Source organism: Dendrobates tinctorius, unplaced genomic scaffold, assembly GCF_039654945.1.
Source record: "Dendrobates tinctorius isolate UK_male_01 unplaced genomic scaffold, ASM3965494v1 ptg000152l, whole genome shotgun sequence".
In the NCBI taxonomy this organism is placed as follows: domain Eukaryota; kingdom Metazoa; phylum Chordata; class Amphibia; order Anura; family Dendrobatidae; genus Dendrobates; species Dendrobates tinctorius.
This window is the reverse complement of record NW_027361819.1, coordinates 5067108-5091940: the sequence shown is the minus strand read 5'-3', so window position 1 is coordinate 5091940 and position 24833 is coordinate 5067108. Positions and strand designations below refer to the sequence as shown.

Here is a 24833-nt window from a genome sequence, read left to right as displayed (position 1 = left end):
GTATATACAGGACGGCTCCTACCGTGAGTGATTTATCCCCCTGTATACCGCGTATCCCCCTATATACTGTATATACAGGACGGCTCCTACCGTGAGTGATATATCCCCCTGTATACCGCATATCCCCCTATATATACTGTAGACACAGGACGGCTCCTACCGTGAGTGATATATCCCCCTGTGTACCGCGTATTCCCCTATATACTGTATATACAGGATGGCTCCTACCGTGAGTGATATATCCCCCTGTATACCGCGTATCCCCCTATATACTGTATATACAGGACGGCTCCTACCGTGAGTGATATATCCCCCTCTATACCGCGTATCCCCCTATATACTGTATATACAGGACTGCTCCTACCGTGAGTGATATATCCCCCTGTGTACCGCTTATTCCCCTATATACTGTATATACAGGACGGCTCCTACCGTGAGTGATATATCCCCCTGTATACCGCGTATTCCCCTATATACTGTATATACAGGATGGCTCCTACCGTGAGTGATATATCCCCCTGTATACCGCGTATCCCCCTATATACTGTATATACAGGACGGCTCCTACCGTGAGTGATATATACCCCTCTATACCGCGTATCCCCCTATATACTGTATATACAGGACTGCTCCTACCGTGAGTGATATATCCCCCTATATACTGTATATACAGGACGGCTCCTACCGTGAGTGATATATCCCCCTGTGTACCGCGTATCCCCCTATATACTGTATATACAGGACGGCTCCTACCGTGAGTGATATATACCCCTATATACCGCGCATCCCCCTATATACTGTATATACAGGACGGCTCCTACCGTGATATATACCCCTATATACCGCGCATCCCCCTATATACTGTATATACAGGACGGCTCCTACCGTGAGTGATATATACCCCTCTATACCGTGTATTCCCCTATATACTGTATATACAGGACGGCTCCTACCGTGAGTGATATATACCCCTATATACTGTATATACAGGACGGCTCCTACCGTGAGTGATATATCCCCCTGTATACCGCGTATCCCCCTATATACTGTATATACAGGACGGCTCCTACCTTGAGTTATATATCCCCCTGTATACCGCGTATCCCCCTATATACTGTATATACAGGACGGCTCCTACCGTGAGTGAAATATCCCCTCTATACCGTGTATCCCCCTATATACTGTATATACAGGACGGCTCCTACCGTGAGTGATATATCCCCCTCTATACCGCGTATCCCCCTATATACTGCATATACAGGACGGCTCCTACCGTGAGTGATATATACCCCTCTATACCGCGTATCCCCCTATACACTGTATATGCAGGACGGCTCCTACCGTGAGTGATCAGAACCCAGCTTTCGCTTTACCTCAGCCATGTAAGAATGTGGTTGGCCTCTGTCTCCTTCCTGTCAGTCGGTGTTTTTCCACATGGGGGCAGTACACACCTGTGAGCAGCACATGTCGCGGTGTTGCGCTCTGCTCCCCTGGCGCCCCGGTGTGGGCACTGCTTTGCACATGTAATGTTTCAGTGGCACAGAGCACACAGGCCGGCGCCGGTACGCAGCATATAAAGCTGCGGGGCAGATCGGGGATCCATTGTGCACTCATATCTTCCCTTTTTTTTCTCCAGATGACGCGGAGGTGGTGAAGACCCGGATGAATAAGCAGGCGGGCCGCGAGGAGTTCTTCGTCCACTACGTCGGCTGTAAGTGATGGTCACTACACGGTGTGAGGAGCTGCAGTACCGAGCGCGGCCACTACACGGTGTGAGGAGCTGCAGTACCGAGCGTGGCCACTACACGGTGTGAGGAGCTGCAGTAACGAGCACGGCCACTACACGGTGTGAGGAGCTGCAGTACCAAGTGCGGCCATTACACGGTGTGAGGAGCTTCAGTACCGAGCACGGCCACTACACGGTGTGAGGAGGTGTAGTACCGAGCGCGGCCACTACACGGTGTGAGAAGCTGCAGTACCGAGAGCGCGGCCACGACACACGGTGTGAGGAGCTGCAGTAACGAGAGCGTGGCCACGACACACGGTGTGAGGAGCTGCAGTCCCGAGAGCGCGGCCACGACACACGGTGTGAGGAGCTGCAGTACCAAGAGCGCGGCCACGACACACGGTGTGAGGAGCTGCAGTATCGAGCGCGGCCACTACACGGTGTGAGGAGCTGCAGTACCGAGCGCGGCCACTACACGGTGTGAGGAGCTGCAGTAAATTCCACCGACATCAGGGGGAGAAGTGGCTTAGTCAGTTCCCGGCCCTTAGTTTCTTTACGAGATCAGCGGCTGTTCCAGGAGTGACTACGGTTTTTCCATCTCTCCCCATAGAAGGCACTTGAATGAACCACACATCCATGCGTATGGGGGATCCGGGAGAGATGGCTGGCGGCCATTAGCTCTCACATGTAAGTATCGAGCAGAGGACGTTCCTCCACCTGCTCACCTGACCTCGCTTGTTTCCACAGTGAACCGTCGCCAAAACGAATGGGTGGAAAAAACCCGACTAGTGATTCCCAAACCAGTGAAAGAGGGGCAGGCGGCTAACAGCGCGGAGCCAGAAGTGATCGAAGACGGAAAACCCTCCCTGAAACGGAAAAACGATGACAGCATACCTGACGCAAAGGTAAGGTGGTGGTGTGTCCTCCCGTCTGCCCCGACAACTCTCCACCTTCTCCAAACATTGGTCCATTGGAGCTCAGATCTTGTATGCGACGGATTTCTCTGAGATCTGAGGTCGCGTCTGTCGGCACATCACATCGTCATCCTTAATGCGGAGCCAAGCTCTTCAGGACGCTCTTGTGTCAGGAGTCTCTTGAGGTGTTTGCCTATGGGAGACGCTGTCCCTTCCTGTACGGATCGGCACAGGGCGGTGGACATCTCGTCCTTCCTGTATGGATCGCACTGGGCGGTGGACGTCTCGTCCTTCCTGTACGGATCGCACAGGGTGGTGGACGTCTCGTCCTTCCTCTACGGATCGCCCAGGGCGGTGGACGTCTCGTCCTTCTTGTACGGATCGGCACAGGGCGGTGGACGTCTCGTCCTTCCTGTACGGATCGGCACAGGGCGGTGGACGTCTCGTCCTTCCTGTACGGATCGGCACAGGGCGGTGGACGTCTCGTCCTTCCTGTACGGATCGGCACACGGCGGTGGACGTCGCGTCCTTTCTGTACGGCAGCCTGTCAGTAAGGATGAATTCGCCCTTGTACCACCCCATGCAGTCACAGCACAGACTGTAGATTTTTTATTTTTTAGACATGTTTTTCTTTCTCTTTTTTTTTTTATTTGCGGACACGGTCTAAAAAACTGTCTCTGATGTGTGAACATCCCATAGACTAACATGTATGTGAATTAATAGGCCTCTCCCCACGGGGGCCACACCCTTTGCTCGGTGTTGTGATCACCTGATGCCACCACATACAGTGGGGGAAATAATTCATTGAACCCTTGCTGATTTTGTGAGTTTGCCCACTGACAAAGACATGAACAGTCTATCATTTTAAAGGGTAGGTTAATTTTAACATTGAGAGCTAGAATATCAAAAATAAAATCCAGAAAATCACATTGTATAAATTCTATAAATTTATCTGCGCTTTGCAGTGAGAAATAAGTATTTGATCCCTCTGGCAAACAAGACTTAATACTTGGTGGTAAAACCCTTGTTGGCAAGCCCAACAGTCAGACGCTTTTTGTAGTTGTTGAGGATTGTGCACATGTCAGGAGGGATTTTGCTCCTCTCCTCTTTGCAGGTCATCTCTAAATCATTAAGATTTTGACGCTGTCGCTTGGAAACTCGGAGCTTCATCTCCCTCCATAAGAAACTTAGAAAATCAGCAAGAGATCAAATACTTATTTCCCCCACTGTACATACAACAAGTCTGAAAACTCCAGATAGAAGCTTTTCCATTTTGTCTTCGGGATCACTTTGTACCCTGCCCAGCTCACATAAAACTCTTTATAATCCCAGGAAAGCCTTTCTTTTGGCCCTTGGGTAACGACGTGCTGTCCTGGGGGTCTTCCCTACAGGGCTGTGGAGTCGGCATAAAATGAACCGACTCCTATCATTTCTAATCCATTGGGTGCAGTAGTAGAATGCAGGGTGTGCGGGAAATGTTTCCATAGCAATTTGGGAAAGTTCTGAAATGTCCTATAAATGTCTGTTCTGCTTCTGATCTTTTGGTGGAGATGATTCTGCTGTACTTTGTCCATGCCGAGTAGTGACTGGGGCTGTGGAGTCGGAGGTCTGGCTTACTCTCTCCACAGCCCTGATTCCTTGGATCGCCTGGATATTACATACGACTGAGCAGCCATTTACTGGATGTATGAGAAAGGTCAATGTTCCATATCGTCTGATGGATCCCATCTACTCCTCCCTTATCCCAATTATTCTCTTTTGTTTCCTTAGAAAGTAAAAGTCGACACTGAAAATGATTCCTCAATCAATTCGGAGATGGCGTCCGGGGACTTTGCTGAAGAACTGACCTGCCTCCTGTGCAGCGAGCTCTTTAAGGATCCCGTCATGGTGGAGTGTGGCCATAACTTCTGCAGGAACTGCATTGACAAGGCCTGGGACGGGCAGGACTCCTTCACCTGCCCAGACTGTAAGGAAGTCATTACTGACAAGAGGTACACCACCAACCGAGCCCTGGCCAACCTGGTGAAGAAGACAGTGGGTAGCAGCTCCACCACCCTGACCCCTGCAAAGCCGAAACTGGCAGAGAACTGCCCTGAGCACGACGAGCGGCTGAAGCTGTACTGTAAGGACGACGGCACACTGAGCTGCGTCATCTGCCGCGACTCGCTCAAACACGCCAGTCACAACTTCCTGCCCATCCTGGATGCTGTCGGGGTGTACCGGGTAAGTGGTGAGGAAGCCCTCCTCAGATCTTATGGGCTGCAGATGGTAGATTTACCTAATCGCCACCATTCCGTCACCTTCATTAGAAGAAGCCTTTTCTGTGCTTTGCCTGTGAGGAAATTATCTCACGCAAAATAGGCATGGCCTAACACAAAGTGCCAGAATCGTGGCCCCAGGACAAACGTTCAGCTAATGCTTGGTGTAAACTCAGACCAGTCATAAGCTCAGGGCCGGCTGGTTTTTGTTTCTCTTTCCCCTTTTGAGTGGACACTTTGAGCTGGGCATTACATTGATGTGGTCTCCCATGACTGTGTGTCCACTAGTTGGGCTCAGTGCTTCAGCCCCTCAGACGGTAAAGTTTTTAATATTAGAGTTAGGACTTTCCTAATTACGGTCACCATGGAGTGGCGGGATGGACGTCGCTTTTTTTTTTTTTTTTTAAATTAAAAAACATGATAGCCAAGTGCCGTATATTATTTTCTTGCACTATGCTCTTTATTTACTGCAGGTATTTAATCATTATATTTCTGTCTCTGTAGCCGGTGTGAACGTGCGCTTACACACTGCATTCACACCAGTGTATAGCCTTTTCCATACCTTTTGGGGGGAGGGGGTTGTGTTCAATCAGACAAATTGTACAATTTTTAATTTAATTTTTTACCTCTGTTTTGGGGATTTATATAATTTACCGCGTGATTTTTTTTTTTTCTTGCACACAAATATAGAAAAAAGCTTTTATTTTTTTTCACGTTTTACGCCAAATAACCTGTTGAATGACGTCTCAAGTTTGTTGTGCCGATGCTGAATGCGTCATATATATATATATATATATATATATATATATATATATATATATATATATATATATATTTACCGTCTTTATTGAGTGTAATACAAATTATACATATAATGTCCAATAACATAACAGAAGAACATTTATGCAATATTATTAACATTAGACGGCATTTTTTCAACTATAATAAATTTATTTTATACTAGCTGAAGAGCCCGGCGCTGCCCGGGCATAGTAACTAACTGTGGTTAGTTATAGAAAATTATAATTATCCTCCATCCCATAGTCCCGTGCCCATATACCCATCATACATATCCACCATCCCATGGTCCCATGCCCATATACCCATCATACATATTCGCCATCCCATAGTCGAGTGCCCATATACCCATCATACATATTCGCCATCCCATAGTCGAGTGCCCATATACCCATCACACATATCCTCCATCCCATAGTCCAGTGCCCATATACCCATCATACATATCCACCATCCCATAGGCCAGTGCCCATATACCCATCACACATATCCTCCATCCCATAGTCCAGTGCCCATATACCCATCATACATATTCGCCATCCCATAGTCGAGTGCCCATATACCCATCACACATCCTTCATCCCATAGTCGAGTGCCCATATACCCATCACACATCCTTCATCTCATAGTCCCATGCCCATACACCCATCATACATATCTTCCATCCCATAGTCCCGTGCCCATATACCCATCATACATATCCACCATCCCATAGTCCCGTACCCATATATCCGTCATACATATCCGCCATCCCATAGTCCAGTGCCCATATACCCGTCATACATATCCTCCATCCCATAGTCGAGTGCCCATATACCCATCATACATATTCGCCATCCCATAGTCGAGTGCCCATATACCCATCATACATATCCACCATCCCATAGGCCCGTGCCCATATACCCATCACACATATCCTCCATCCCATAGTCCAGTGCCCATATACCCATCATACATATTCGCCATCCCATAGTCGAGTGCCCATATACCCATCACACATCCTTCATCTCATAGTCCCATGCTCATATACCCATCATACATATCTTCCATCCCATAGTCCCGTGCCCATATACCCATCATACATATCCACCATCCCATAGTCCCGTGCCCATATACCCATCATACATATCCACCATCCCATAGTCCAGTGCCCATATACCCATCACACATCCTCCATCCCATGGTCCCATGCCCATATACCCATCATACATATTCGCCATCCCATAGTCGAGTGCCCATATACCCATCATACATATTCGCCATCCCATAGTCGAGTGCCCATATACCCATCATACATATCTTCCATCCCATAGTCCCTTGCCCATATACCCATCATACATATCCTCCATCCCATAGTCCCGTACCCATATACCCGTCATACATATCCTCCATCCCATAGTCCCGTGCCCATATACCCATCACACATCCTCCATCCCATAGTCCCATGCCCATATACCCATCACACATCCTCCATCCCATAGTCCCATGCCCATATACTCATCATACATATTCGCCATCCCATAGTCGAGTGCCCATATACCCATCACACATCCTCCATCCCATAGTCCCATGCCCATATACCCATCATACATATTCGCCATCCCATAGTCGAGTGCCCATATACCCATCACATATCCTCCATCCCATAGGCCCGTGCCCATATACCCATCATACATATCTTCCATCCCATAGTCCCGTGCCCATATACCCATCATACATATCCACCATCCCATAGTCCCGTACCGATATACCCGTCATACATATCCGCCATCCCATAGTCCCGTACCCATATACCCGTCATACATATCATCCATCCCATAGTCCAGTGCCCATATACCCATCACATATCCTCCATCCCATAGTCCCGTGCCCATATACCCATCATACATATCCTCCATCCCTTAGTCCAGTGCCCATATCCTCTATCCCACATATCCTCCATCCCATAGTCCAGTGCCCATATACCCATCACACATCCTCCGTCCCATAGTCCCGTGCCCATATACCCATCATACATATCCTCCATCCCATAGTCCCGTGCCCATATACCCATCATACATATCCTCCATCCCATAGTCCAGTGCCCATATACCCATCACACATCCTCCATCCCATAGTCCCATGCCCATATACCCATCATACATATTCGCCATCCCACAGTCGAGTGCCCGTATACCCATCACACATCCTTCATCTCATAGTCCCATGCCCATATACTCATCATACATATCTTCCATCCCATAGTCCCGTACCCTTATACCCGTCATACATATCCGCCATCCCATAGTCCCTTGCCCATATACCCATCACATATCCGCCATCCCATAGTCCCATGCCCATATACCCATTACACATCCTCCATCCCATAGTCCCGTGCCCATATACCCGTCATACATATCCTCCATCCCATAGTCCCGTGCCCATATACCCGTCATACATATCCGCCATCCCATAGTCCCATGCCCATATACCCATCACACATCCTCCATCCCATAGTCCCGTGCCCATATACCCATCATACATATCCTCCATCCCATAGTCCCGTGCCCATATACCCGTCATACATATCCGCCATCCCATAGTCCCGTGCCCATATACCCATCACACATCCATCCCATAGTCAACCATTATGACATCATAATGAGCGGCGGGGCTTGCAACCCATGATGACATCAGCGTCGCCATGGAAACCATTATGACATCATAATGAGGGGCGGGGCTTGAGACACACTTTTTCCCCATTATGTAGATAGGGTCAAAATTGTTTGGTGAATTGGAACGTGTGGGATTAAAATTTCGCCTCACAACATAGTTTAGGACGCTCTCGGGGCCCAGACGTGCGACTGTGCCAAATTTTGTGGCTGTAGCTGCGACGGGGCAGATGCCTATCCCGGACACACACACACACACACACACACACACACACACACACACACACACACACACACACACACACACACACACACACACACACTTGAGCTTTATATATTAGATGAAGACATTTTTTTTCATTTTTTGTCTCATACTTTTTTTTTACTCTTTTCCTTGTTTTTTTTTTCTGTTATACATTTACATATTTTTTCTTGAGATATTTTATACATTTGCATGTGTATTTTTATTTTTACACAATTTGTCCTCCAAGAGAAATCATACAGTGTCCAAAAAAGATGCCGGTGTGGGTCTTTTCTTTTTTTTTTTTTTTTTTCAGCATTGTTTATTTTTTTGCTTAGTAACTGGGACATTCATAGCGGCCTCAGTTACAAGGGACGACAGACCCCTGCTGTGTCCCAGTCAGTGGCAGAGCTGAGATGTGTCTGCTAGGACCCAGCAGCCCTGCTATAGCGCGCAGACATCCAGCGATCACGTGATCGCCAGGTCCTCACTGAGCGCTGTGTATTCAGTGTCATAGAAGACAGAAGCGGTGATAAACTGCTTCTGACTTCTCTCCAGGGTCTGCGACTGTGTCTGACAGCCAGGATCTGAGCTGGTCTAAAAGCTGTAGATTCACAGTGGCTCAGAGTTAAATCCCCGGACCAAGCACCGTACTTTTAACCTCTGAGGCACATTTTAGGACAATGTAGTCTAAGCGCACACCACCCAATAATTGGAGTAACTTTGTGGCCAATGGGAGACCGCTCCTAAACTGAGCGCAGTTCTGCTGTATAAACTGCCCAACATTACAGGAAGTTTTATATCCTAATATAATGACCTTTCCATGTAATCTTCCTCTCCAGGCAGAGCTGTCGGCCATCGTGGCCCCATTAGAAGAAGCACAGAAGGTGACGGAGCAGCTGACCGACCAGCAGAAGGAGAAGGTGGAGCAGCACAAGGTGAGCGACAGCCGAGAGAAGCTGAATGTACGCATCTGCCACCAATGTCCTGAGTGATTCTCATCAACCCTTCCACCTCAGAGCAATGTCTCCGAGTCCCGGCTCCACATTGTGTCAGAGTTCGAGAAGCTGCGCACGTTCTTAAAGGAGCAAGAGGAGAAACTTCTCGAAAACCTGAAGGAACAAGGCGACAACCTCCTGAAGGAGATGGAGGCCAACATGATGAAGATGCAGGAGAACCAAGACAACATTAAGCAGACCATCACCATGGCCAGCGAGCGGGCGGACGACACAGACTCCATCTCATTCCTCACGGTAAGTGACGCTGTTCCGTGAAGTTCATGGCACCGACTGTTTGGCTCTCGCTTCTGATTTCCTAATCCTTCCTAATCTAATTTCTTTCTGCAGGGCATAAAAACGTTCATTGAGAAGTAAGTGTGCGGCACATTTTCCGTGACTGATGTGTGTTTTCTGCTCCGTATCGTGCTGATCTGTACACCTCAATGTCCAGGTGCCAGGAGCAGCAGAAGGATGTGATGGTGGCTGGGAACACGCTTCTCTCCAAGGATCTGTGTCATGGGACGTTCAAGGGGCCCATCCAGTACTCCGCATGGAAGCTGATGAAATCCTCCATAATGCCATGTAAGTGCCGACTCCGGTCACCAGTGCTTTCCCTAAAGGATAATGGCGGCACAGCCTCCCCCCGGTGTACCCACAGACCGACTCTCATTTTATTTCTCCTCTGTATTATCGCTACCTCTCAATGTCCGTAATGCTATCAGCCCTCGTATGACCTTCAGGACGAGGGCGATCAATAGACACGATGCTTGGGATAGACACCAATCTGCTATAACATGAACCCTTCCAGATGCCTAAGTGTCCACAGCAAAATGTCAGCTCTAATTATCTTTTATTGAGGTAGGTCCAGGCCTTAAAGGGAATTTGTCATAAAAAAATGTCCTATTGTTTAAATCAGGTTTTTGCATTCACAAGTATTTTTAAACATTTTTGCCAATCCTTTTTTTATTTTTTTTTTCTTATAACTTTATTGAAAAAAATAACACGGTATTATTTTTGAAGTTTTTCACACTGGCCATCGGAGATCTTTATTCGACTCCCATTTTCTGTCTTTTCATGAAGTGTACAGCAGGCTCATTATCGGAAGAGACAGGATTGCAATGACTGGTAACACAGCTGATAACAAAGGTTCCACCAATCACAACAATTACCGACACAGTTCACACGCTCATTAGATGCTTCACGACAAGTTAGTGTCAGAGTCTGATCGCTGCTGCTAATGTTCATGTGATTTTTTTCTAAAGTGACCCCTGTGGTCGGGGTGAAAGTGGCAAAATTTGTTAATTTTCTTCTTAATAGAGATTGTGATATGGAAAAATAAATTGATAAAAAATATATATCACAAAAACCTTATTTAATCAGTAGCTCATTTCTTTTTTTGATGACACATTTCATTTAATTTGGTAACAAGACAAAAGTGACATCTTTTGATTCATTTACTTGTCTAGGAAAATGTCACAAAACTGCTCCCGCTTTTTTTTTTTTTTTTTTTTTTAACTTTTATAATATTTATTTTAAAGGATCTTACACGTCTAATTTATTTATCCAAATCATTTTTACATATAAGGATAGACACAGGCAAATCACCGGGGCAAATATTCAGTTTTGTGCCCCATCATTTACAGTTTCATCTCCATAGCTTATTTATTTGGGCATGTAGATCTTTCAAAGACAAGTCCGGCAATCCCTTTGCATGGTCAGTCAGTTCCTCCATTACTGAGAAATCAGTGTATTAATTGCAAATGAGGCTGACGAGCTTCTGTCATGCCACCTCTATTCCCTGCCCAGCACCATAAAGATAAAGTACCGTATATACTCGTCTATAAGCCGAGCTTTTCAACACGTTTTTTTTTTGTGCAGAAACCTCCCCCCCCAGCTTATACACGAGTCATTGTACAGAAAGCCGGTGTGGGAGGGGGAGCTGCGGCTGAGGCTAAAGTCTGTGCCGCTGCTAAAGTGAAATGAATATTAATTTCTCTTATAGCGCGCACAGTGACAGCTGCAGCCGCCGGCTTCCAGAAAACATTCTACTCGCCCTCCAGCATCTCATTCCGGCCGCCGGCGCCTGCAGCTCTTCCTGTGCTGAGCAATCACTTGGCACCACTCATTAAGGTAATGAATATGCGCTCCACGCCTATGGGAGTGGAGACGCGTGCATATTTATTGCCTTGATGAGCGGTGGAACGTGATCGCTCAGCACAGGAAGAGCTGCAGGGAGCCAGCACCAAGGAGATGCTGCTAGGGCACACTGGAGGGCACGTAGGATTTTTTTTTTTGTAATAGGAAGCATGCATACCAGGACAGAGATGGGGGGGAGCCACGCATACCAGGACAGCGATGGGGGAGCCATGTATACCAGGACAGCGATGGGGGGAGCCACGCATACCAGAACAGCGATGGGGGGGAGCCACGCATACCAGGACAAGCGATGGGGGGGAGCCACGCATACCAGGACAGCGATGGGGGGAGCCACGCATACCAGCACAGCGATGGGGGGGAGCCTCGCATGTCAGAACAGGACAGGGGAGCCACGCATGCCAGGACAGCGATGGGGGGAGCCACGCATACCAGAACAACGATGGGGAGCCACGCATACCAGGACAGCGATGGGGGGGGAGCCTCGCATGTCAGAACAGGACAGGGGAGCCACGCATACCAGGACAGCGATGGGGGGAGCCACGCATACCAGGACAGCGATGGGGGGAGCCACGCATACCAGGACAGCGATGGGGGGAGCCACGCATACCAGGACAGCGATGGGGGGAGCCACGCATACCAGAACAGCGATGGGGGGGAGCCTCGCATGTCAGAACAGGACAGCGGAGCCACGCATACCAGGACAGCGATGGGGGGAGCCACGCATACCAGGACAGCGATGGGGGGAGCCAAGCATACCAGGACAGCGATGGGGGGAGCCACGCATACCAGAACAGCGATGGGGGAGCCACGCATGCCAGAATAGGACGGGAGCCACGCATGCCTGGACAGCGATGGGGGGAGCTACGGATACCAGGACAGCGATGGGGGGAGCCACGCATACCAGGACAGCGATGGGCGGGGGGGGGAGTCACGCGTACCAGGACAGCGATGGGGGGGAGCCACGCATACCTGGACAATGATGGGGGGAGCCACGCATACCTGGCTTATACTCGAGTCAATAAGCTTACCTAGTTTTCTGTGGCAAAATTAGGTACCTCAGCTTATACTCTGGTCGGCTTATACTCGCGTATATATGGTATACAGGGTACTAGAGGAAGTGTAATCATAGAAGAAAAGCTATAAGGGCCAAGTAACCAAGACTTGCACTACGCTAGTCTTGCTGGAGTAGAAGGCGCCGAATTGATGAAGAGGTGCTCGCCATGCACCTTCAGGCACTGCACCAGAAATGCTATTCTAGTAAGAGACATAAGTAGCACTTCTGCTGTGCAAAGCGTCAGCACTCTCCAGCTTACTCCCATTTTGGCGTGGCTCATTCAAGCGTGCGTTAAAACAGCAAAAGTGGCACATTTTTTGAGAATTTTTAAATCTTTTACTCTCCTTGTAAGGCTTGTACATGATTATAGATCAATAGGAGTGATTCATTAGTTTACATCCGCTATTATATTATTCTATGATGTAGCATTACCCAAGGCTTTCCAGAGTTTATGAAGCTACATCAAATCCCATCAGTCAGAGACTAAGAGAATTTTAGGAGTTGTAGTTTCACACCTGTTGTTTCCTGTCACATAGTTTTTATGTATGAAATATCACCAGAACCACCATCAGTACACGAATACAGCACCAGAACCACCATCAGTACACAAATACAGCACCAGAACCACCATCAGTACACGAATACAGCACCAGAACCACCATCAGTACACGAATACAGCACCAGAACCACCATCAGTACACGAATACAGCACCAGAACCGCCATCAGTACACGAATACAGCACCAGAACCGCCATCAGTACACGAATACAGCACCAGAACCGCCATCAGTACACGAATACAGCACCAGAACCGCCATCAGTACACGAATACAGCACCAGAACTGCCATCAGTATACGAATACAGCACCAGAACCGCCATCAGTACACGAATACAGCACCAGAACCGCCATCAGTACACGAATACAGCACCAGAACCGCCATCAGTACACGAATACAGCACCAGAACCGCCATCAGTACACGAATACAGCACCAGAACCGCCATCAGTACACGAATACAGCACCAGAACCGCCATCAGTACACGAATACAGCACCAGAACCGCCATCAGTACACAAATACAGCACCAGAACCGCCATCAGTACACGAATACAGCACCAGAACCGCCATCAGTACACGAATACAGCACCAGAACCGCCATCAGTATACGAATACAGCACCAGAACCGCCATCAGTACACGAATACAGCACCAGAACCGCCATCAGTACACGAATACAAGCACCAGAACCGCCATCAGTACACGAATACAGCACCAGAACCGCCATCAGTACACGAATACAGCACCAGAACCGCCATCAGTACACGAATACAGCACCAGAACTGCCATCAGTACACGAATACAGCACCAAGCTTAGTACAACCATCAATGTCAGATCAGCTACATATATTTTTATATAACATAAACCTACAACTCCTAGGTTGTCCTTAAAGGGGTATTGAAAGTTATCACCTATGCATGGGACATAGTACACTGTGTTCCAAATTATTATGCAAAAAATATTTCCTCCTATTTTCTCTAAATTACCTAGATGAATTGCAGTCATTGTTATTTTCCAGTCGTCTAATATTCTAGTATGACTGCAATGTTTTTGAACAAACTGCCTATGAAAACAGTATATTTTTAAAAATAAGAAACACTCAAAATGCATGTTCCAAATTATTATACACAGCAGAGTTTTCAGCCTTTTTATTTTTATTTTGAACAAAAAAATGGTGAATTGTGAAGTTATAAGCATTATCAGCTTATTACAAAATGAAATCAAACAGTTTTCAGGTCAAACCTTTCTTCTGGGTGATGTTACATTTGCACATAGGACCCTTGTTGGAAAGAAGCTTCTGAACTCTCTCGTCCATTGGATTTGTCAGTTTTTGGACGGTTTGTGCTTCAATTGTTTTGCATGTGGACAGAATCCCCTCCCAGAGCTGTTGCTTAGATGTGAGCTGCCTCCCGCCATCATAGACACTCCTTTTGATGCTGCTCCAAGAGGTTCTCAATGGGGTTGAGGTCAGGGGAAGATGGTGGCCACACCATAAGTTTGTCCTCTTTTATGCCCATAGCAGCCAGAGATGCAGATGTGTTATTTGCAGCATGAGACGGTGCATTATCAGGCATGACAATGATCTGGCTGCGGAAAGCACGGTTCTTCCTCTTGAACCATGGCAGGAAGTGCTGTTTTAGAAACTCCACATAATTTACCCCTTCAGGGATCCTAAAGGGACCGACAATCTCTCTCCCCATGATTCCAGCCCAAAACATTACTCCACCTCGTCCTTGTTGGCGCCTTAGCCGTGTTTTCATGGGGTGTCCATCAACCAGCCATCCTCCGCTCCATCCATCTGGACCATCGAGCGTTGCACGGCACTCATCGGTCTTCATGTCTCGTTTGGCCACTGGAGCCGTTTCTGCTTGTGTGCAGTGGATAGAGGTGGTGGACAGGACGGCTTACGCACAGCTGCAAACCTCTGAAGGACCCTGCATCTTGTTGTTCGGGGGACGTTGGAGGCACCAGCAGCTTCAAAAACTTGTCTGCTGCTATGACAAGGCATTTTTGCAGCTGCTCTTTTAACCTGACGCAATTGCCTGTTGGAAAGAGTCCTCAGTTTCTCCTTATCAGCCGCACACGTGTGTGCTGGGAATCAGCGACAGACTTCTTGATTGTGCGATGATCACGATGAAGTGTCTTGGCAATGTTGATTGTAGTCATGCCTTGACCTAAATACTCCACAATTTGTGGCTTCTCAGCAGCCGACACATCCTTTTTCTTTCCCATTTTGGCAAAAAATGTCGGCTGCTTAATAATGTGGAACAGCCTTCTTCAGTAGTCTTGCCTTTATTTGGACACATCTGCCAAACTAATCTGCACAGGTATCTGCCACTGCTTTCAGTGATATAAAGAGCCCTGACACCCATCACCAGCAATGAGTGTAAAGGACAAACAAAAAAATTCTAGCCTTATCACTCTGAAACTCTTTTTGCATAATAACTTGGAACACAGTGTATAGCTTTTCGAATGCTGGGGGTCCAGCTAATTGGATCCTCACCATCGGGTCTTAGAAAATCCCAGTGTGAATAGAGTGGTCGATCGTGCACACAGCCGCTCCATTGAGTCTTAATGGAAGTGCAGTAGATTGGCAAGTGTTGCGCTCGGCTAGTCTTTGGCACCGCCATTACAATTAATGGAGCATTATAAGGAGATCCTGGGAGCTTTTATCATCAGACTTCAGACGATACAGGAATCGCAGTACTGATGAGACGTAGTCTACAAGCTATATTTGCCACACTGTCCCTGTGTTTAGTGTCCGTCCTCACCCTGCTCCTTGTCCATTCTGGGCCCCCTTTTCACTTCCGCGTCACGCTGTGTCCCCATCTTGCGCCTTTCCACCTACATACCGTCCAGTTTCTATATTGTGTCCCCACATCACACTTTTCCTTTTTCCGCATATTGTGCCCCCACACTGCTCCTTCTCCATTCTGCCTCCTCACAATGTTACCCCAAATAAAGCTGCAGTTTCTTCGGCTCCATCAGAGCGCTTACCCTCCAAAATGTCTTCTCCTCCTCTGGAGCAGGAGTGACGTCATCTGCTTAATCAGGTAACCTCATCATGCCGCTGCACATCGCCTTAACCCCGGAAGTGCCGGAGTTCACTTGTATTAGTTTTGGAAAGACTGCAGGGGACTTCGGCCTATTTTCTGTTCTCAGAGCAAGTTGTGAATTTAACATATGGCGCAGAGAACGGCCGGATTCAACTCCTGGGTCACAGGGTAACATGGCATACCTCATATCGCCTCATGTGGCAGTCTGCTAATCTCTTCCCATGGCAAAGGTGGCCTGACGGTGTCTTGCTGCTAACTGCGTCCAGTGCCCATGCCCTGCCTGCCTCGTTGGGCCCCAGGTTTAGGACTGTATGTATATTTGCCTTGGCTGCATGAAGCATCGGTGGTTAGGACATACCATCAGAATAAGGAGGTGTTAGAGACTGATTGGTGAACTGAATTACATTGATCGTCTCATGGTAATGAGCCTTGGTCATGGGGTGGGATATTTATGCCTAAAGTTAAACAGTTAATCTCAGGCGAGCAGTGCCTGTGGTAAGTGTGGTTGTTACAGGTGTACCTGTCCTGTAAAGGACCAGCTGGTGACTGCCTTTGGCTGGGCCAGTGATGGTGGGAGCGGGTGCTGTTCGGGGTCAATAACTAAAAGTTCTTACAAAGTTTCTGCAGACGGAGATGACTGACTAGGTTGGGGGCGCCGGATCCTGTCGGTGATTGGAGGAGACTTGGGACGGTGAGCAGCAAACTGACAGGGATAGGTAGGTTTACTGTGTGGGTGCAGTTGGTTTATTGCACAGACGCGGATTTTGCTTTACTGCGCGGATGCATCATTGGACTCCGTGTGGTTAGCACCTGCAGCCTGGCAGGCACGGTACTAAATAAGGAACATGCCTCTGACTGGGGAGCCCATATGGTGCCCAATTCCCCCCTTCTACCACTCCCTAGGTGAAGCAATAATTGGGATGCGCAACTGACCAATGTGATCAAAGGGGCATCCAGCCCACCTACATGGGATAAAGTCAGGTGCTATGGGTCAGTACCTTTTTCTACCCCCCATTTGACCCCTGGAAGCTTCCTGTGGCAGAGAGTAGCACAGGAAGATGAGCACTAGCTTCAAGCCCTTATTACTGGCCTCCCTGTGCCCTCCCCGACCCTCTGTCCGTACCTTCAGTTGTGCCTCAGGCATCACTTTCCGCGCCTGAGGCACCATCCTCTCCTGACCCCTTCATCTACTATGCTGCCCAGTCCCTGCTAGCCTCCCCTCCGATTAAGTCCCACTATTTCGAGCTATTCAGTACTTTCCTGGACTGGGTAGTCCGTTATGAAACAGGCAATTCTCTGATTCACTACAATTTTTTGTTCATCGGCCTCAACAATTTCTCCTTCCTTCTCGCAAAATTTAAATTTATCACAGCATTTCGGCGTACCGCTATCATCCGAAAAAAGTCAGACCATGTAATTTATTGCATTTCCTTGGCACCAATTAAATGGTTTTTCGCTTACCAGCAGAAAAAATACAGAAAACACTACAGATGTTAGAAGGTTTCTGTGAAGTAAAAAAAAAAAAAGTCACCCTCCAACACATGCAGTCCTTGCTGGGTCTACTGACATTCGCCAGCTGTGTAATGCCGGTCGGCAGAGCCTTCTCTCGCCGATTATCACTGGCAACAAAGGGCATTGCCCAGCCTGGCCATAGAATTAGGCTCACTCGCTCGTTGAAGGCAGACTTACTAGTCTGAAAAACATTCCTACAATGGCCATACCTGCGTCATGGCAAAAGAGATGTCAAGCAAGAGCCTAGGCCTCGCGGTAGGAGGACGTAACAGAGGGTTTTGCAGCAATCTACAAAAAACAATGGTGCAAAGGCAGCTGGCCGGAGCTATGGACCACATCAAGCTGGGGGGGGCGCGATCCAGCCCTGTTCGATATTTTCGCAATAGTATCATCGGTGGAGCTCTGGGATACACAGTTGAGAAACACGAACATTCGATTTCAAACAAAAAATCCGAGAACCGCAAGGAGCTTAAACCATATGTCTTGTGCATCCTCACCCTTACTCGCTCTCTTACATCGGCTAGCACTACTATGCTTCAAACACAACATCTGGTGCCGAGCCAGATTAGTGGCAGAGGTAGATGATAATCTCGTTAACTCACTGTTATCTTCCAATTAGCAGGCCTTCAGAGTCCTTCTCCCCAATGTGCAACCATCGGGTGTCCAGTGTCCCCCATCCCTATGGGACACAGTGACCAATCAGTGATGCCATTAATCAGCACCTCCATTACACCGGATACCTGGCAGTTCTATGGTAAGGCTTGGGAAGAGTGGTGCTCTAATTTTAGGGTAGGCCCATCGATAAGTGCGACTGAGCGAGATGCGAAGTGTTGACAGAATTTTTAATTTGGCTCAAAGAAAGAGTGGCGTCGGGTACACTGGCACAACTGTAATTATCAGGCATAACCTTTCAACTAATGGGGTGCGTGGATGTAAAAATGTTCTTTTTCAGCAAACAAGCCATTAAAGGCTGGAAAAGGCTTCAACCGAGTCAGGAATGTCGTTGCCCCATTTAATTGAGATTATTGCATGACATTATTTCAATATCCTCATCAGTATGCAAGTTGCAATACGAGGCAATACGATCCTTTTGTCAGCAGCCTTTGCCATCGCTTTTTTTCAGTGCACTGCGCATTAGCGATTGTTGCCGCAGTCACAAACCACGACGGAAGGCGATTTAATCGAGGACTTAATGTTATGCAGCGACGCTTTGAGCATTTGCGTGCGTAAATCCAAGTGCGATCCCAACTCCTCAGATTGCCCAGTATGCCCACTAGAAATAGTTAAACGATATGCTCTCACATACAGACACGTCCCCTCTTTCCAAGTATCAATCTCAGGCAATTAACAAGCAGTGCTTAGCTAAAACCGGGGCTAATCCTAAGGAATACGGGATGCATTCTTTCCAAATCAGTGCAGCTAGGGCAGGCGTACCGGAGGCCGAAGTGCAGAGGATGGGTCATTGAAAATCCGCATGTTTCGCCAGATATGTAAGGCCTGATTTGCTTAAGTAACACATTTTGTCTCTTACAGGCGACAGTAAGCCCGCAGTTTGGGTGTTAGGACATGCACATGTCTACTGGGCGGCAAAAAGGGCCAAACTTCAGCCAGGAGGTCAAAATCTAGGCTTCCCAGGACTAAAGGTGAACTGGAGAGGCATCAGAGGGCTCCAATGGCAAGAGGTATTCCCGGAGACAGTCGACATCTCCAAGAGGGTCAAAGGGCCAGTAATATTAGTGATTCACGCTGGTGGTAATGATATGTGCTCACGCAAAGTCGTTGAACTTTATACAACAATGAAAACAGACATTGAGCGTTTTACCAGTTTATTCTCAGATTTGATATTGGTGTGGTCAGAGATAATACCACGAGCCGTCTGGTGCGGCGCAAGGGATGCAAATGCCATAGAGCACCAAAGGAGAAAGCTCAACCAGCGGATGGCAAAATTCATGAGCGAAAGACGTGCTATTGTGGTTCGTCACCGCCGCCTGGAAGGTGATAACTCGGCACTATTAAGACAAGATGGAGTCCACCTCACGGATATTGGTCTTGACATATTTCTGTCCAGCTTACAGGACGGACTTAAACAAGCCCTAATGTTGATGGGTGGCCGTCGGAGTCCTGTGTAGGTCAAACATGATCCTCCGAGGCGGTAAAAGTGGAGAAGGGCAAAGGTTTGTTACCGCTCATTGGCCTGCTCGCCTGTTGCAGACAGGGCCTTCGGCGATGAGCCTGTTATGTAATGTAAGTGCATTTCTCTGCTTACAAATTTAATAAACTATGACTTACCGGTTTCAACCCATCTACGCCTGTGTTTTCATTACGGGACTGGTGGGAGGGGGGATGGCACTGAGACACATGGGTCCCCACAGTCTGGCGGTTACAAGTGTACCTGTCCTGTAATATGATATCCTGATATAAGGATTAGCTGGTGACGGACTTTGGCTGGGCCAGTAAAAGTGGGAGTGGGCGCTGATGGGGGGGGCGCCGAATCCTGTCGATGATTGGAGGAGACTTGGGACGGCGAGCAGCAAACTGACAGAGATAGGTAGGTTTACTGTGTGGGTACAGTTGTTAGTTTATTGCACAGAGGCGGATTTTGGTTTACTGCACGGCGGCACCATTGCATGTGTCATCAGCACGGTGGCTCAGCAGTTAGAACTGCAGCCTTGTAGCGCTGGAATCCTGAGTTCAAATCCCATCAAACATCTGCAAGGAGTTTGTATGTTCTCCCCGTGTTTGTGTGGGTTTCCTCCGGTTTCCTCCCACATTCCAAAGACATACTGATAGGGAATTTAGATTGTGAGCCTCGATGGGGACAGTGATGATGATGTGTGCAAACTGTAAAGTACTGTGGAATATGTTAGCACTATATAAATAAAAGATTATTATAGATAGGTCGGTTGGACAGAGTTGGGCCAAATTACATACAAGTGTGTACAGATAAAATGCAAACTGCAGTCCCAGCCATTTTGCCTGGATGTGGCTGGGTCGATTTCTTGTCATCATGTGAATTTATCTTTTCTTAGACTGATAATATACAAACTAAAATGTATTTTTTTTTCTCCATTGATGTTTCTGTTCAGACTTGTTCCCCATGATGCTGGACCCGTCCACTGCGCACCCCAACCTCGTGCTGTCCGATGGCCTGACCAGCGTGAAGTATGGAGACAACAAGCTCGCGCTCCCTGATAACCCCAAACGCTTCAGCCAGTGCATCCTGGTCCTGGGCTCTCAGGGCTTCGATTCTGGTCGCCATTACTGGGAAGTGGAAGTGGGAGACAAGACCGCCTGGGATGTGGGCATGGCCAGCGAGTCCAGCAACCGCAAGGGGAAGATCAAGCTGAACCCCAAGAACGGCTACTGGGCCATCTGGCTGAGGAACGGTGATGCCTACAAGGCTCTGGAGTCTCCCTCCAGGACCCTGATCCTGAGCGCCAAGCCCAAGAGGATCGGAGTGTACGTAGATTACGAGGGCGGTCAGATCTCCTTCTACAACGCTGACGACATGACTGCCATCTACACGTTCAGAGCCATGTTCACAGAGAAGCTGTTTCCGTACCTGTCCCCGTTCCTGCACGACTCCGGACGCAACTCTCAGCCCCTGCGTGTTGTCCACAGCTGAGCGATAAGGTGGTCTCGCTGTCCCTGAAGTGGTCATTGCATTCCCAAGTTTGTTTTAGTTCGGTCAGGTTCTCCGCTCACGTTGGCAGTTACATTTCTTGTGAGATGTAAATGTTAGATTAGTGATTCTGTGATTTTACATGGCTTTATTTTACATTAGTTTTTAAATTTCTTCTGTTTGTGCATTCTTTATTGGTTTCAAATTAAATGACTTATGAACTTTGTTCCTTTTATTATATTTTTTTTTTGCAACAAATTTTCCCCATATTTTAATGAGAAAGTAAAAGGTGGTCTTTCTGCTGATGGGACTTATCAAAACTGCTCGGAACACTGGAAGGGGACGTGTAACCCAATTAGTGTGTCTGGCCATTACAAGGTATCTCTCGGTATGGTCAGTCACATCCTTGCCCATTGCTGCTGCTTCCATCAGCTACAGAGCTGACTGATCTTATCACTTTGACAGGTGTCATTGTCACAATGTAATCAGTATTTCTGACCGATGTGACATCCATGAGAAGACTCCTAAACTAACGTACTTCTCCCAGGATATCGCCGCTGACGGTCTAGTGTAATCTTGCGCCAAAATCTCTCTTTACAAATTGAGGGAATATAAGCAGCAGAGAGAGAACATAGGATGGCAAGCTTAAGTGACTAGGAACCACTGGAAGGAACGTGACTGCTAAGAGCTCCTCTAGATTGGAGAAATGTTATTAGATTAAATCTTCCACCTGGCCCATGTTGCCTTAAGTGGTGAAATAGAAAAAAAAAAGTTTGCTTTTGTCACCGTTTTTCTGAGACCCATAACGTTTGTTTTTGGGTTCTGGAGTTGGGTAATGGCTTATTTTTTGTGCCCTGAACGGACGTGGTTACTGATACCATTTTGGGGTAGATACAATGTTTTCATCACAATATTCCAGCGACCAAAAAAAAAAACGTCTGTTTGATTTTTTTTTTTCTCATTTACTGATAGATGGGACATTTTGAAACTCGGCGATGCCAAATAGGTGTAACGTACATACTCGTGTATAAGCAGAGTTTTTCAGCACTTTTTTTTGTGCTGAACACGCCCCCCCCCTTGGCTTTTACACAAGTCATTGTCCAGAAAGCCGGTGGGGGAGGGGGATCAGCAGCAGGAGTCGGCAGCTGTGGCAGTGACAGCTGCCGGCTTCCAGAAGACATTATACTCACCCTCCACGGCGCCATCGCTTCATCTCCGTCCCGGCAGCTCTTCCTATACTGAGCGGTCACGTGGTACCGCTCATTAAGGTAATGAATATGCACGCGTCTCCACTTCCATAGGCGTGGAGCACATATTCATTCCCTCAATGAGCGGTACCAAGTGACCGCTCGGCACAGGAAGAGCTGCCGCGCCAGGACAACGGAGATGCAGCGACGGTGCGAGGAGGGTGAGTAGGATGGGAAGAGGGTGAGCCATGCATACAACCAGGGCTGTGGAGTCGATAAGCCAAGCCTCCGACTCCTCAATTTACATGACACCAACTACGACTCCGGCTCCCTCATACCAGGGGTGTGGAGTCAGTCAAACCTCAGACTTCTCAATTTCCATGCCACCGACCACCAAAATGGACTCCCGACTCCACAGCCCTGCATACAACGATGGGACCAGGGAGCCATGCATACAACAGGGGGAGCCACACTTGGCAGGACAGGAAGGGGGGAAGGGGACAATGCATAAGCTTATACTTGAGTCAATAAGCTTACCCAGTTTTCTGTGGCAAAATTAGGTGCCTTGGCCTATACTCGAGTATATACGGTATTTTTTTTATTTATTTTTTTTTTTTAAATAATGGTTTTATTTTTAATGGGGCAAAAGTGGGTGAACTTTTTTTTTTTTTACTTTAATAGTCCCATTAGGAGACTAGACGTTGCGATCGACCAATCGCCTCTGCTATACAGCAAATCACCATCTATGAACGCCACGCACAGGAGGATCATTATGACCGGCATGGGGGTATTCAGCAGACTCCCCATCTACCATGACAACCTAGAAGGGCGGGATCAATGACACGCTTCCTGTCTGCGTGAGTTAATCGCGCCATCAATGATTAAACTGGTTAATAGCTGCTGGTGGATCTCTGATCTACCTGCGGCTGTTAGAGGCACTTGATGGCTGAGCGGGGAAAGATGCACATTTGGTGGGGATGTAATCATATTAAGCCATTTTGGGATTCTGCTTTTCCACTTATCAAGCTGTCACATACCCTCTTCTCAGCTCGTGACTTGGGTTTGCGCCTGCAAGGGTTAATCTATCTCCTCTCAGTCCAGCATTCAACCTCTGTTCTATGCTGCAGTGGGGCATAAATCACACCCTGACACAGACCACATACACGCTGCCGCCACGCACCGAATACACGGGCAATGAGTCCTGTAAATATTACTACTACTGTCTGCCAATCACCAGGATCACACACTTTAAGGCTATGGATTCTTTAGAGCATACAAGGTTCAAACTTATTAAAGTTTTAAGCTTTAATAGAAAAGGTACAGTGCTTACAATAAAAAGATATAAAAGATATGGAAATAAAAAGTGACATACAAATATGCAAAACAGTGATAAAAGGTAGAAAACTTACAGCAATATTGAACTTTGCATTCTGTTATTCTGTCCCTGAGGGAGAAATATGAAATGGAACATATCAGCTAGGCTGCCCCTCACTGAACAGCTTTCTATGTGTAAAGGCCTAATTTATAGATTTACTCTGGAGATCGGCTTTCTAGACCAGCCTTTCATGTTAATATTCTAATTCTTGGTTTGTGACTGGATTATGGCTATTTACCCATGAATACATTATTTTCCTCTGAACAGTATTTGTGTGATCTTTTTCATAGTGTCAGGCTGTAACTGGCACCTCTCTTCAAAAAAAAAAAAAAGTCAGAAGGTGTGAAATGTTTCCACTTTGCATGTTCTCAGCAAGGCCCCCTGGAGAGACTAGAGACAGGAGACTGCCTTTCTCAGGATAACATATGTTGGGAACTTTGTGAAGAGCTGCAGACTAAGAACAGATGTTAATTTACTGCCGGTCATACATCCGTACATATACATATTTCACTACACTAGCCATTAGTGGCCATTTGGTGACCAACTCCCCCCAGGTGGCTTCATTATCTATCCTCCCGGGCTCGTTTCGGTTTAAGAAAAAGGGGCTCCTAAGATTCTGCTTACCCGCTGCACACACTGGGATCCCGAGACATTGGAAATCCTCCCAATCTCCGAATATGTCTGAATGGGTTAAGTAGATGACCAGACTTCAAAGTATGGAGGAATT

The 24833-nt window shown here is 47.5% G+C and overlaps 1 protein-coding gene across 3 annotated transcripts in view; it reads left to right on the top strand.

Moving 5' to 3' along the window:
• The window catches only part of LOC141050805 (nuclear factor 7, brain-like), a 41043-nt gene extending 19273 nt beyond the window's left edge, over positions 1-21770 (top strand). Inside the window, exons 2-10 of one of the 3 annotated variants that reach the window (XM_073547469.1) lie at positions 1637-1711; positions 2474-2631; positions 4411-4863; positions 9431-9526; positions 9608-9841; positions 9935-9957; positions 10038-10168; positions 18545-18676; positions 19456-20224. In XM_073547469.1, the coding sequence (XP_073403570.1) occupies positions 1637-1711; positions 2474-2631; positions 4411-4863; positions 9431-9526; positions 9608-9841; positions 9935-9957; positions 10038-10168; positions 18545-18676; positions 19456-20051 (1898 nt within the window). In that variant the 3' untranslated portion in view covers positions 20052-20224. Of the gene's footprint in view, positions 1-1636; positions 1712-2473; positions 2632-4410; positions 4864-9430; positions 9527-9607; positions 9842-9934; positions 9958-10037; positions 10169-18541; positions 18677-19455; positions 20225-21008 lie in introns of those variants that run through there. The other 2 variants (XM_073547468.1, XM_073547470.1) reach the window with 2 other exon arrangements.
• Positions 21771-24833: the final 3063 nt, after the last annotated feature.